This window comes from Crinia signifera, chromosome 9 (genome assembly GCF_055691185.1).
Source record: "Crinia signifera chromosome 9, ASM5569118v1, whole genome shotgun sequence".
Taxonomy (NCBI): Eukaryota; Metazoa; Chordata; class Amphibia; order Anura; family Myobatrachidae; genus Crinia; species Crinia signifera.
In genome coordinates this window covers 165,983,681-165,995,936 of record NC_139225.1, presented here as the reverse complement: position 1 = coordinate 165,995,936, position 12,256 = coordinate 165,983,681, and the positions used below count along the sequence as shown (strand labels likewise).

The 12,256-nt window shown below is 55.3% G+C and overlaps 2 protein-coding genes across 3 annotated transcripts in view; one reads left to right on the top strand and one right to left on the bottom strand.

Annotated features, from left to right (window-relative positions):
- The window catches only part of DACT3 (dishevelled binding antagonist of beta catenin 3), a 38,455-nt gene extending 33,238 nt beyond the window's left edge, over positions 1 to 5,217 (bottom strand). Inside the window, exon 1 of the mRNA XM_083160398.1 lies at positions 4,958 to 5,217. Coding sequence (XP_083016524.1) covers positions 4,958 to 5,095 — 138 coding nt within the window. The 5' untranslated portion in view covers positions 5,096 to 5,217. The remainder of the gene's footprint in view (positions 1 to 4,957) is intronic.
- Positions 5,218 to 5,663: 446 nt separating this feature from the next.
- FKRP (fukutin related protein) overlaps positions 5,664 to 12,256 on the top strand; it is a 28,520-nt gene continuing 21,927 nt past the window's right edge. The window contains exon 1 of one of the 2 annotated variants that reach the window (XM_083160396.1): positions 5,664 to 5,774. The gene's annotated coding sequence lies outside the window, so the exon portion shown is untranslated. The remainder of the gene's footprint in view (positions 5,775 to 12,256) is intronic. The other variant, XM_083160397.1, reaches the window with a different exon arrangement.

The window sequence follows — 12,256 nt, the reverse complement described above, 5'->3', positions numbered from 1 at the left end:
TCAGATACTCCTATACAGGCTGTGTGTGCAATCGTTATCTTAGATACTCCCATACATGCTGTGTGTGCGATCGTTCCCTCAGATACTCCCATGCATGCTGCATCTGCGATCGTTCCCTCAGATACTCCCATACATGCCGCGTCTGCGATCGTTCCCTAGGATACTCCCATACAGGCCGCGTGTGCGATCGTTCCCTCAGATACTCCCATACATGCCGCGTGTGTGATCATCCCCTCAGATACTCCCATACATGCTGTGTGTGCGATCGTTCCCTCAGATACTCCCATACATGCCGCGTCTACGATCGTTCCCTCAGATACTCCCATACATGCCGCATGTGCGATCGTTCCCTCAGATACTCCCACACATGCCGCGTGTGTGATCATTCCCTCAGATACTCCCATACACGCTGCATCTACGATCGTTCCCTCAGATACTCCCATACATGCCGCGTGTGCGATCGTTCCCTCAGATACTCCCATACAGGCTGTGTGTGCGATGGTTCCCTAAGATACTCCTATACATGCCGCGTGTGCGATCGTTCCCTCAGATACTCCCATACAGGCCGCGTCTGTGATCGTTCCCTCAGATACTCCCATACAGGCTGTGTGTGCGATCGTTCCCTCAGATACTCCCATACATGCTGTGTGTGCGATGGTTCCCTCAGATACTCCCATACAGGCTGTGTGCGCGATCCTTCCCTCAGATACTCCCATACATGCTGTGTGTGCGATCGTTCCCTCAGATACTCCCATACAGGCCGCATCTGTGATCGTTCCCTCAGATACTCCCATACAGGCTGTGTGTGCGATCCTTCCCTCAGATACTCCCATACAGGCCGCGTCTGTGATCGTTCCCTCAGATACTCCCATACAGGCCGCGTCTGTGATCGTTCCCTCAGATACTCCCATACAGGCCGCGTCTGTGATCGTTCCCTCAGATACTCCCATACAGGCCGCGTCTGCGATCGTTCCCTCAGATACTCCCATACAGGCCGCGTCTGTGATCGTTCCCTCAGATACTCCCATACAGGCTGTGTGTGCGCGATCGTTCCCTCAGATACTCCCATACAGGCCGCGTCTGCGATCGTTCCCTCAGATACTCCCATACAGGCCGCGTGTGTGATCATTCCCTCAGATACTCCCATACATGCTGCGTGTGCGATCGTCCCCTCAGATACTCCCATACATGCCGCGTGTGCGATCGTTCCCTCAGATACTCCCATACAGGCTGTGTGTGCGATGGTTCCCTCAGATACTCCCATACATGCTGTGTGTACGATCATTCCCTCAGATACTCCCATACAGGCCGCGTCTGTGATCGTTCCCTCAGATACTCCCATACATGCTGTGTGTGCGATCCTTCCCTCAGATACTCCCATACAGGCTGTGTGTACGATCATTCCCTCAGATACTCCCATACAGGCTGTGTGTGCGATCATTCCCTCAGATACTCCCATACAGGCTGCATCTACGATCGTTCCCTCAGATACTCCCATACATGCTGTGTGTACGATCGTTCCCTCAGATACTCCCATACAGGCCGCGTCTGTGATCGTTCCCTCAGATACTCCCATACAGGCTGTGTGTGCGATCGTTCCCTCAGATACTCCCATACAGGCCGCGTCTGCGATCGTTCCCTCAGATACTCCCATACAGGCCGCTTGTGCGATCATTCCCTCAGATACTCCCATACATGCCGCGTGTGCGATCGTCCCCTCAGATACTCCCATACAGGCCGCGTGTGTGATCGTTCCCTCAGATACTCCTATACATGCTGCGTGTGCGATTGTCCCCTCAGATACTCCCATACAGGCTGTGTGTGCGATGGTTCCCTCAGATACTCCTATACAGGCCGCGTGTGTGATCGTTCCCTCAGATACTCCTATACATGCTGCGTGTGCGATTGTCCCCTCAGATACTCCCATACAGGCTGTGTGTGCGATGGTTCCCTCAGATACTCCCATACAGGCTGTGTGTGCGATCATTCCCTCAGATACTCCCATACAGGCTGCATCTACGATCGTTCCCTCAGATACTCCCATACATGCTGTGTGTACGATCGTTCCCTCAGATACTCCCATACAGGCCGCGTCTGTGATCGTTCCCTCAGATACTCCCATACAGGCTGTGTGTGCGATCGTTCCCTCAGATACTCCCATACAGGCCGCGTCTGCGATCGTTCCCTCAGATACTCCCATACAGGCCGCTTGTGCGATCATTCCCTCAGATACTCCCATACATGCCGCGTGTGCGATTGTCCCCTCAGATACTCCCATACAGGCCGCGTCTGCGATCGTTCCCTCAGATACTCCCACACATGCCGCGTGTGTGATCATTCCCTCAGATACTCCCATACATGCCGCGTGTGTGATCATTCCCTCAGATACTCCCATACATGCCGCGTCTGCGATCGTTCCCTCAGATACTCTCATACAGGCCGCGTGTGTGATCATTCCCTCAGATACTCCCATACATGCCGCGTCTGCGATCGTTCCCTCAGATACTCCCATACAGGCCGCGTGTGTGATCGTTCCCTCAGATACTCCCATACATGCCGCGTCTGCGATCGTTCCCTCAGATACTCTCATACAGGCCGCGTGTGTGATCATTCCCTCAGATACTCCCATACAGGCCGCGTGTGTGATCATTCCCTCAGATACTCCCATACATGCTGTGTGTGCGATCGTTCCCTCAGATACTCCCATACATGCCGCGTGTGCGATCGTTCCCTCAGATACTCCCATACATGCCGCGTGTGCGATCGTTCCTTCAGATACTCCCATACATGCCGCGTGTGCGATCGTTCCCTCAGATACTCCCATACACGCCGCGTGTGCGATCGTCCCCTCAGATACTCCCATACATGCTGCGTGTGCGATCGTTCCCTAGGATACTCCCATACAGGAGTCTGTCATTCAGCGGGGTGATAAAGCTGGACAGCACACGTACCCAGAGTTTTCATGAGGATCCCTGTCTACACCGCGGACCGCCCCTCTCTCCCCCCACTGAAAACAGCCGGGCGAGTGAGTAACTTGCCGCCGCCGTTCCCAGTCGGGGTTTGCACATGCACAGGAATGTGTATGCGCATACCCCAACCATTGGGCTAGGAGCAAAATTCGGATCGTTTGCATGTGACTCAAAATAGCCCCTATGTGTATTATGTGTTTAAGGCCCTTTACTATTGTGTCTGGCTACATTGTCTAAGTGACACCCGCTACACAACAACTCCTCCCCCACCACACCACCGCCCCCGGCAATCCACCATCCACACCCATGACACAGCAGCCCAAACTAGATTTCATGCAATAAAGGCGTTCACATGTTAAGGGGGCGGAGCCTCTTACGGCGGTGTGCGAATCACCTAGTGCTTGTATAACTAATGACCGCATCCCATTTACAACACATACACACATGGGGGTAAAGAGCATATGGGGGATGTCACACACACAGTAGAGAAGGGGGGGATGTCACACAGACAGCAGTGAAGGGGGGGATGTCACACAGACAGTAGTGAAGGGGGGGGGGATGTCACACAGACAGTAGTGGAGGGGGGATGTCACAAAAACACACATGCAGTGGGGAGGGGGATATCTGGCACAGTAGAGAAGGGGGGGGGGGGATGTCACACACACACTAGAGAAGGGGGGGGGTGTCTCTCACACACACACACACTAGAGAAGGGGGGGTGTCACACACACACACACACACACACTAGAGAAGGGGGGGTGTCACACACACACACACACTAGAGAAGGGAATGTCACACACACACACACACACACTAGAGAAGTGAGGTGTGTCACACACACACACTAGAGAAGTGAGGTGTGTCACACAAACACACTAAAGAAGGGAGGTGTGTCACACACACACACACACACTAGAGAAGGGGGTGTCACACACACACACTAGAGAAGGGGGTGTCACACACACACACACACACTAGAGAAGGGGGTGTCACACACACACTAGAGAAGGGGGTGTCACACACACACTAGAGAAGGGGGTGTGTCACACACACACTAGAGAAGGGGGTGTGTCACACACACACTAGAGAAGGGGGTGTCTCACACACACACACACACTAGAGAAGGGGGTGTCTCACACACACACACACACACACACACTAGAGAAGGGGGTGTCTCACACACACACACTAGAGAAGGGGGTGTCACACACACACACTAGAGAAGGGGGTGTCACACACAGTAGATAAGGGGGGATGTCACACACACACAGTAGATAAGGGGGGATGTCACACACACACACACACACACACACACACACACAGTAGAATAGGGGGGGCTGTCACACACAGTAGATAAGGGGGGATGTCACACACACACACAGTAGATAAGGGGGAATGTCACACACACAGTAGATAAGGGGAGGGTGTCACACACACAGTAGATAAGGGGAGGGTGTCACACACACACACACACACACACACACACACACACACACACAGTAGATAAGGGGGAATGTCACATACACAGTAGATAAGGGGAGGGTGACACACACACACACACACACAGTAGATAAGGGGGGGATGTCACACACACAGTAGATAAGGGGGGATGTCACACACACACACACACACACACAGTAGATAAGGGGGGATGTCACACACACACACACACACACACACACACAGTAGATAAGGGGGGATGTCACACACAGTAGATAAGGGGGGATGTCACACACACACACACACAGTAGATAAGGGGGGATGTCACACACACACACACACACACACACACACACACACAGTGGGGAGGGGGATGACACACACACACACACACACACACACACACACACACACACACACACAGAGGAGAGGGGGATGTCACACACACACACACACACACACACAGTGGGGAGGGGGATGTGTCACACACACACACACAGTGGGGAGGGGGGATGTCACACACAGGCAGAGCCGGAGCCCCTCTCACCTCTACTCCCCGCAGCGCCCGCCGCACCCGCACCTCCTGCCGCTCCCGCAGCAGCCTCAGCTCGCACAGACCGGCCACACTCCCCCGCAGCAGCTGACGGAGACGCCCCCGCTCCGCGATACCTCCCGACCCCAGCATGTCACTCCGGAGCCGGCTGAGATCTGACTGAGCGGCCGTAACAAGAGCAGAGGGGCCCCGAGCGGCGATCCAGCCAATGTCCTGACACTGTGCTCCAGCCAATCACAGGCGAACCACAGCCAAGCCCGCCCTCAGTGGTCAAACACCCCCTCCCCCTGCTAACGCCTCAGCCAACGAGCTTGGGACTTATTAGCATAGCAGGGAGTATAGCCACGCCCAGATGCCTGCAACAGATGGCCCACAAGCCACGCCTCCAAGAAATCATCCGCCTTGCTAAAGAAGATGGACGTCTCACCAGCCAATCAAAATAATGGGTCATTTTCAGCATCCAATCACACGAAGCATCGTTCAAATCGTCACCCGTCTGATTGCCAGTTGCCTAGGCGGCGAAAATAAATACGAACCTCATTAGCATAGCCACACCTCCAACCCTCTGCCACGTCAAGTGAGAGTGTGTGGGAGGAGCTATTTATATTCCGCAGAGCTGCAGCAGGGGGCGGGGCGGGCTAGTGACAGCAGCTGGGGTGGTTTGGACACGTGACTCCATCGCTGCTCGTGTCCGTTGAACAATAAAGTTATATTGAGTGACGTCAGAAGGCGGGGTAAGGTAACCGTATAAGGCGCAGGAAACGACTTGGGATATACAGCTGCTGGTTTACCTGAGGGGCTGCTCCGCCAGGTGGGTGCAGGGGGCAATGGGGATATGTGTAGGGGGCAGGGGCAGATAAAGGTCTGTGGTGGCCCTGGACATCAAAAACTGTGGGGCCCCCTCCTCTCAATTCCCATCCACGACAGGGACCTCGCAGTTGACTGTCCAGCCACCGCAGGGACCCCATGTGTAGGGGGTAAGGGGCACTTGAGGGTGTGTGTAGGGGGTATTTGGGGAGGTGTGTGTGTGTGTGTGTGTGTGATATATCTATATTGATTTGATTAAAAACCGCCCACTTTATATCCACATAAATCCGGGTGCATGGACACATATATAATAATAATAATAGTTCTATCACTGAGATCCTCTTTTAGAAGACGAGACCAGGACACCGCCATAAAGACTATAGAAAAGCTGTATTTGAAGAATATCTGAGTCACCACGTGGTGTATAAACAAAACGGCAATCCAAAGAGGATCCTCATCAGCCCCCAGGGGAGCGGCATGCCAACAGCTTATCCTCCCACGTAACCTGACTGCGACCTCCTGTCAATATATCTATCTCCTTGCTGGATACTCGTAGACCCAATTTGGGGTAACGGTGGTGTGGAGTGCGGTGCCCCTGGACTGGTTTGGATGGTTCATCTGCTGGTGTATAACAGATGAGCGGCTTTGCGTAGCGCTGCGCTATTTTAATTTTTTTTTTTTTAATTTATCTCACTAATACTTATTAACACTATAGTATATCACTGGTGTGCTGCTCTGGGGTTTCTAGCTTGTGCTGATTTTTGGGTGCTGCACCTTGATATAGCGCTAGGGACCCAGAAGCCTTGACGACAGCTTGGGGGCATATATATATATCTCTCTCTCGCTCTCTATCTATATCTCTCCAATATATCTGAATTCTATTATGTAGTGTTCTAGACTGGTTACTAATGCCATTCATTGAGTTACTTACTCAGTATTACCCCCCCCCCCCCATGCACCTCAGTATTACCCCTCCTCCCATGCACCTGAGTGGTGGTATTAAACTAATTGATCACATGCCACTAGCATGGTGTATACTGGCTATGGGGTAAAGGTTTATGTGGAGGGGATGTATATATTATATAGGTAAGGTATGTATTGGTGTATATCATTTTATTTTTTCCTATACCTTACCCGAAATATACTGTATAGTACCAGTAATTGGCCCTGTTGATTTCCCATACATGCAATATCACCCAGACAAACAGAAAATGTATAAGTTATAAAACTCTTATTTATGGTAAGGGAAAATGTTCATGAATAATGAGCACCAATATATGGCCCTGTGATTGCCTGGGCGGCGGCATCCGCACATTACCCATCATCTGCTGTCTGTCTGCATACGATATATTGTATGCGATTCCAGCATGGACTGTGGGATTCGATAAATCCTACGTGCAGCCCGTGCCATCTCTGGCTCCAGTGCGATGTGCACGGGACTGTGGGATCCGATGAATCCTACGTGCAGCCCGTGCCATCTCTGGCTCCAGTGCGATGTGCACGGGACTGTGGGAACCGATGAATCCTACGTGCAGCCCGTGCCATCTCTGGCTCCAGTGCGATGTGCACGGGACTGTGGGATCCGATGAATCCTACGTGCAGCCCGTGCCATCTCTGGCTCCAGTGCGATGTGCACGGGACTGTGAGATCCGATGAATCCTACGTGCAGCCCTTGCCATCTCTGGCTCCAGTGCGATGTGCACGGGACTGTGGGATCCGATGAATCCTACGTGCAGCCCTTGCCATCTCTGGCTCCAGTGCGATGTGCACGGGACTGTGGGATCCGATGAATCCTACGTGCAGCCCGTGCCATCTCTGGCTCCAGTGCGATGTGCACGGGACTGTGGGATCCGATGAATCCTACGTGCAGCCCTTGCCATCTCTGGCTCCAGTGCGATTCCAGCATGGACTGTGGGATCCGATGAATCCTACGTGCAGCCCTCGCCATCTCTGGCTCCAGTGCGATGTGCACGGGACTGTGGGAACCGATGAATCCTACGTGCAGCCCTTGCCATCTCTGGCTCCAGTGCGATGTGCACGGGACTGTGAGATCCGATGAATCCTACGTGCAGCCCGTGCCATCTCTGGCTCCAGTGCGATTCCAGCATGGACTGTGGGATCCGATGAATCCTACGTGCAGCCCTTGCCATCTCTGGCTCCAGTGCGATGTGCACGGGACTGTGAGATCCGATGAATCCTACGTGCAGCCCTTGCCATCTCTGGCTCCAGTGCGATGTGCACAGGGCTGTGGGATCCGATAAATCCTACGTGCAGCCCGTGCCATCTCTGGCTCCAGTGCGATGTGCACGGGACTGTGAGATCCGATGAATCCTACGTGCAGCCCTTGCCATCTCTGGCTCCAGTGCGATGTGCACAGGGCTGTGGGATCCGATAAATCCTACGTGCAGCCCGTGCCATCTCTGGCTCCAGTGCGATGTGCACGGGACTGTGGGATCCGATAAATCCTACGTGCAGCCCGTGCCATCTCTGGCTCCAGTGCGATGTGCACGGGACTGTGGGATCCGATAAATCCTACGTGCAGCCCTTGCCATCTCTGGCTCCAGTGCGATGTGCACGGGACTGTGGGATCCGATGAATCCTACGTGCAGCCCTTGCCATCTCTGGCTCCAGTGCGATGTGCACGGGACTGTGAGATCCGATGAATCCTACGTGCAGCCCTTGCCATCTCTGGCTCCAGTGCGATGTGCACGGGACTGTGAGATCCGATGAATCCTACGTGCAGCCCTTGCCATCTCTGGCTCCAGTGCGATGTGCACAGGGCTGTGGGATCCGATAAATCCTACGTGCAGCCCTTGCCATCTCTGGCTCCAGTGCGATGTGCACGGGACTGTGAGATCCGATGAATCCTATGTGCAGCCCGTGCCATCTCTGGCTCCAGTGCGATGTGCACGGGACTGTGGGATCCGATGAATCCTACGTGCAGCCCGTGCCATCTCTGGCTCCAGTGCGATGTGCACGGGACTGTGGGATCCGATGAATCCTACGTGCAGCCCGTGCCATCTCTGGCTCCAGTGCGATGTGCACGGGACTGTGGGAACCGATGAATCCTACGTGCAGCCCGTGCCATCTCTGGCTCCAGTGCGATGTGCACGGGACTGTGGGATCCGATGAATCCTACGTGCAGCCCGTGCCATCTCTGGCTCCAGTGCGATGTGCACGGGACTGTGAGATCCGATGAATCCTACGTGCAGCCCTTGCCATCTCTGGCTCCAGTGCGATGTGCACGGGACTGTGGGATCCGATGAATCCTACGTGCAGCCCGTGCCATCTCTGGCTCCAGTGCGATGTGCACGGGACTGTGGGATCCGATGAATCCTACGTGCAGCCCTTGCCATCTCTGGCTCCAGTGCGATTCCAGCATGGACTGTGGGATCCGATGAATCCTACGTGCAGCCCTCGCCATCTCTGGCTCCAGTGCGATGTGCACGGGACTGTGGGAACCGATGAATCCTACGTGCAGCCCTTGCCATCTCTGGCTCCAGTGCGATGTGCACGGGACTGTGAGATCCGATGAATCCTACGTGCAGCCCGTGCCATCTCTGGCTCCAGTGCGATTCCAGCATGGACTGTGGGATCCGATGAATCCTACGTGCAGCCCTTGCCATCTCTGGCTCCAGTGCGATGTGCACGGGACTGTGAGATCCGATGAATCCTACGTGCAGCCCTTGCCATCTCTGGCTCCAGTGCGATGTGCACAGGGCTGTGGGATCCGATAAATCCTACGTGCAGCCCGTGCCATCTCTGGCTCCAGTGCGATGTGCACGGGACTGTGAGATCCGATGAATCCTACGTGCAGCCCTTGCCATCTCTGGCTCCAGTGCGATGTGCACAGGGCTGTGGGATCCGATAAATCCTACGTGCAGCCCGTGCCATCTCTGGCTCCAGTGCGATGTGCACGGGACTGTGGGATCCGATAAATCCTACGTGCAGCCCGTGCCATCTCTGGCTCCAGTGCGATGTGCACGGGACTGTGGGATCCGATAAATCCTACGTGCAGCCCTTGCCATCTCTGGCTCCAGTGCGATGTGCACGGGACTGTGGGATCCGATGAATCCTACGTGCAGCCCGTGCCATCTCTGGCTCCAGTGCGATGTGCACGGGACTGTGGGATCCGATGAATCCTACGTGCAGCCCTTGCCATCTCTGGCTCCAGTGCGATGTGCACGGGACTGTGGGATCCGATGAATCCTACGTGCAGCCCTCGCCATCTCTGGCTCCAGTGCGATGTGCAGGGGACTGTGGGATCCGATGAATCCTACGTGCAGCCCTCGCCATCTCTGGCTCCAGTGCGATGTGCACGGGACTGTGGGATCCGATGAATCCTACGTGCAGCCCGTGCCATCTCTGGCTCCAGTCCGATGTGCACGGGACTGTGGGATCCGATGAATCCTACGAGCAGCCCTTGCCATCTCTGACTCCAGTGCGATGTGCACGGGACTGTGGGATCCGATGAATCCTACGTGCAGCCCGTGCCATCTCTGGCTCCAGTGCGATGTGCACGGGACTGTGGGATCCGATGAATTCTACGTGCAGCCCTTGCCATCTCTGGCTCCAGTGCGATTCCAGCATGGACTGTGGGATCCGATGAATCCTACGTGCAGCCCTTGCCATCTCTGGCTCCAGTGCGATGTGCACGGGACTGTGGGATCCGATGAATCCTACGTGCAGCCCTCGCCATCTCTGGCTCCAGTGCGATGTGCACGGGACTGTGGGATCCGATGAATCCTACGTGCAGCCCTTGCCATCTCTGGCTCCAGTGCGATTCCAGCATGGACTGTGGGATCCGATGAATCCTACGTGCAGCCCTTGCCATCTCTGGCTCCAGTGCGATGTGCACGGGACTGTGAGATCCGATGAATCCTACGTGCAGCCCGTGCCATCTCTGGCTCCAGTGCGATGTGCACGGGACTGTGGGATCCGATGAATCCTACGTGCAGCCCGTGCCATCTCTGGCTCCAGTGCGATGTGCACGGGACTGTGAGATCCGATGAATCCTACGTGCAGCCCTTGCCATCTCTGGCTCCAGTGCGATGTGCACGGGGCTGTGGGATCCGATAAATCCTACGTGCAGCCCTTGCCATCTCTGGCTCCAGTGCGATGTGCACGGGACTGTGGGATCCGATAAATCCTACGTGCAGCCCTTGCCATCTCTGGCTCCAGTGCGATGTGCACGGGACTGTGGGATCCGATAAATCCTACGTGCAGCCCTTGCCATCTCTGGCTCCAGTGCGATGTGTACGGGACTGTGGGATCCGATGAATCCTACGTGCAGCCCTTGCCATCTCTGGCTCCAGTGCGATGTGCACAGGGCTGTGGGATCCGATAAATCCTACGTGCAGCCCTTGCCAGCTCTGGCTCCAGTGCGATGTGCACGGGACTGTGGGATCCGATGAATTCTACGTGCAGCCCTTGCCATCTCTGGCTCCAGTGCGATTCCAGCATGGACTGTGGGATCCGATGAATCCTACGTGCAGCCCGTGCCATCTCTGGCTCCAGTGCGATTCCAGCATGGACTGTGGGATCCGATGAATCCTACGTGCAGCCCTTGCCATCTCTGGCTCCAGTGCGATGTGCACGGGACTGTGAGATCCGATGAATCCTACGTGCAGCCCTTGCCATCTCTGGCTCCAGTGCGATTCCAGCATGGACAGTGGGATCCGATGAATCCTACGTGCAGCCCGTGCCATCTCTGGCTCCAGTGCGATTCCAGCATGGACTGTGGGATCCGATGAATCCTACGTGCAGCCCGTGCCATCTCTGGCTCCAGTGCGATGTGCACGGGACTGTGAGATCCGATGAATCCTACGTGCAGCCCTTGCCATCTCTGGCTCCAGTGCGATGTGCACGGGACTGTGGGATCCGATGAATCCTACGTGCAGCCCTTGCCATCTCTGGCTCCAGTGCGATGTGCACGGGGCTGTGGGATCCGATAAATCCTACGTGCAGCCCGTGCCATCTCTGGCTCCAGTGCGATGTGCACGGGACTGTGGGATCCGATAAATCCTACGTGCAGCCCTTGCCATCTCTGGCTCCAGTGCGATGTGCACGGGACTGTGGGATCCGATAAATCCTACGTGCAGCCCTTGCCATCTCTGGCTCCAGTGCGATGTGCACGGGACTGTGAGATCCGATGAATCCTACGTGCAGCCCTTGCCATCTCTGGCTCCAGTGCGATGTGCACGGGACTGTGGGATCCGATGAATCCTACGTGCAGCCCTTGCCATCTCTGGCTCCAGTGCGATTCCAGCATGGACTGTGGGATCCGATGAATCCTACGTGCAGCCCTTGCCATCTCTGGCTCCAGTGCGATGTGCACGGGACTGTGAGATCCGATGAATCCTACGTGCAGCCCTTGCCATCTCTGGCTCCAGTGCGATGTGCACGGGACTGTGGGATCCGATGAATCCTACGTGCAGCCCTTGCCATCTCTGGCTCCAGTGCGATTCCAGCATGGACTGTGGGATC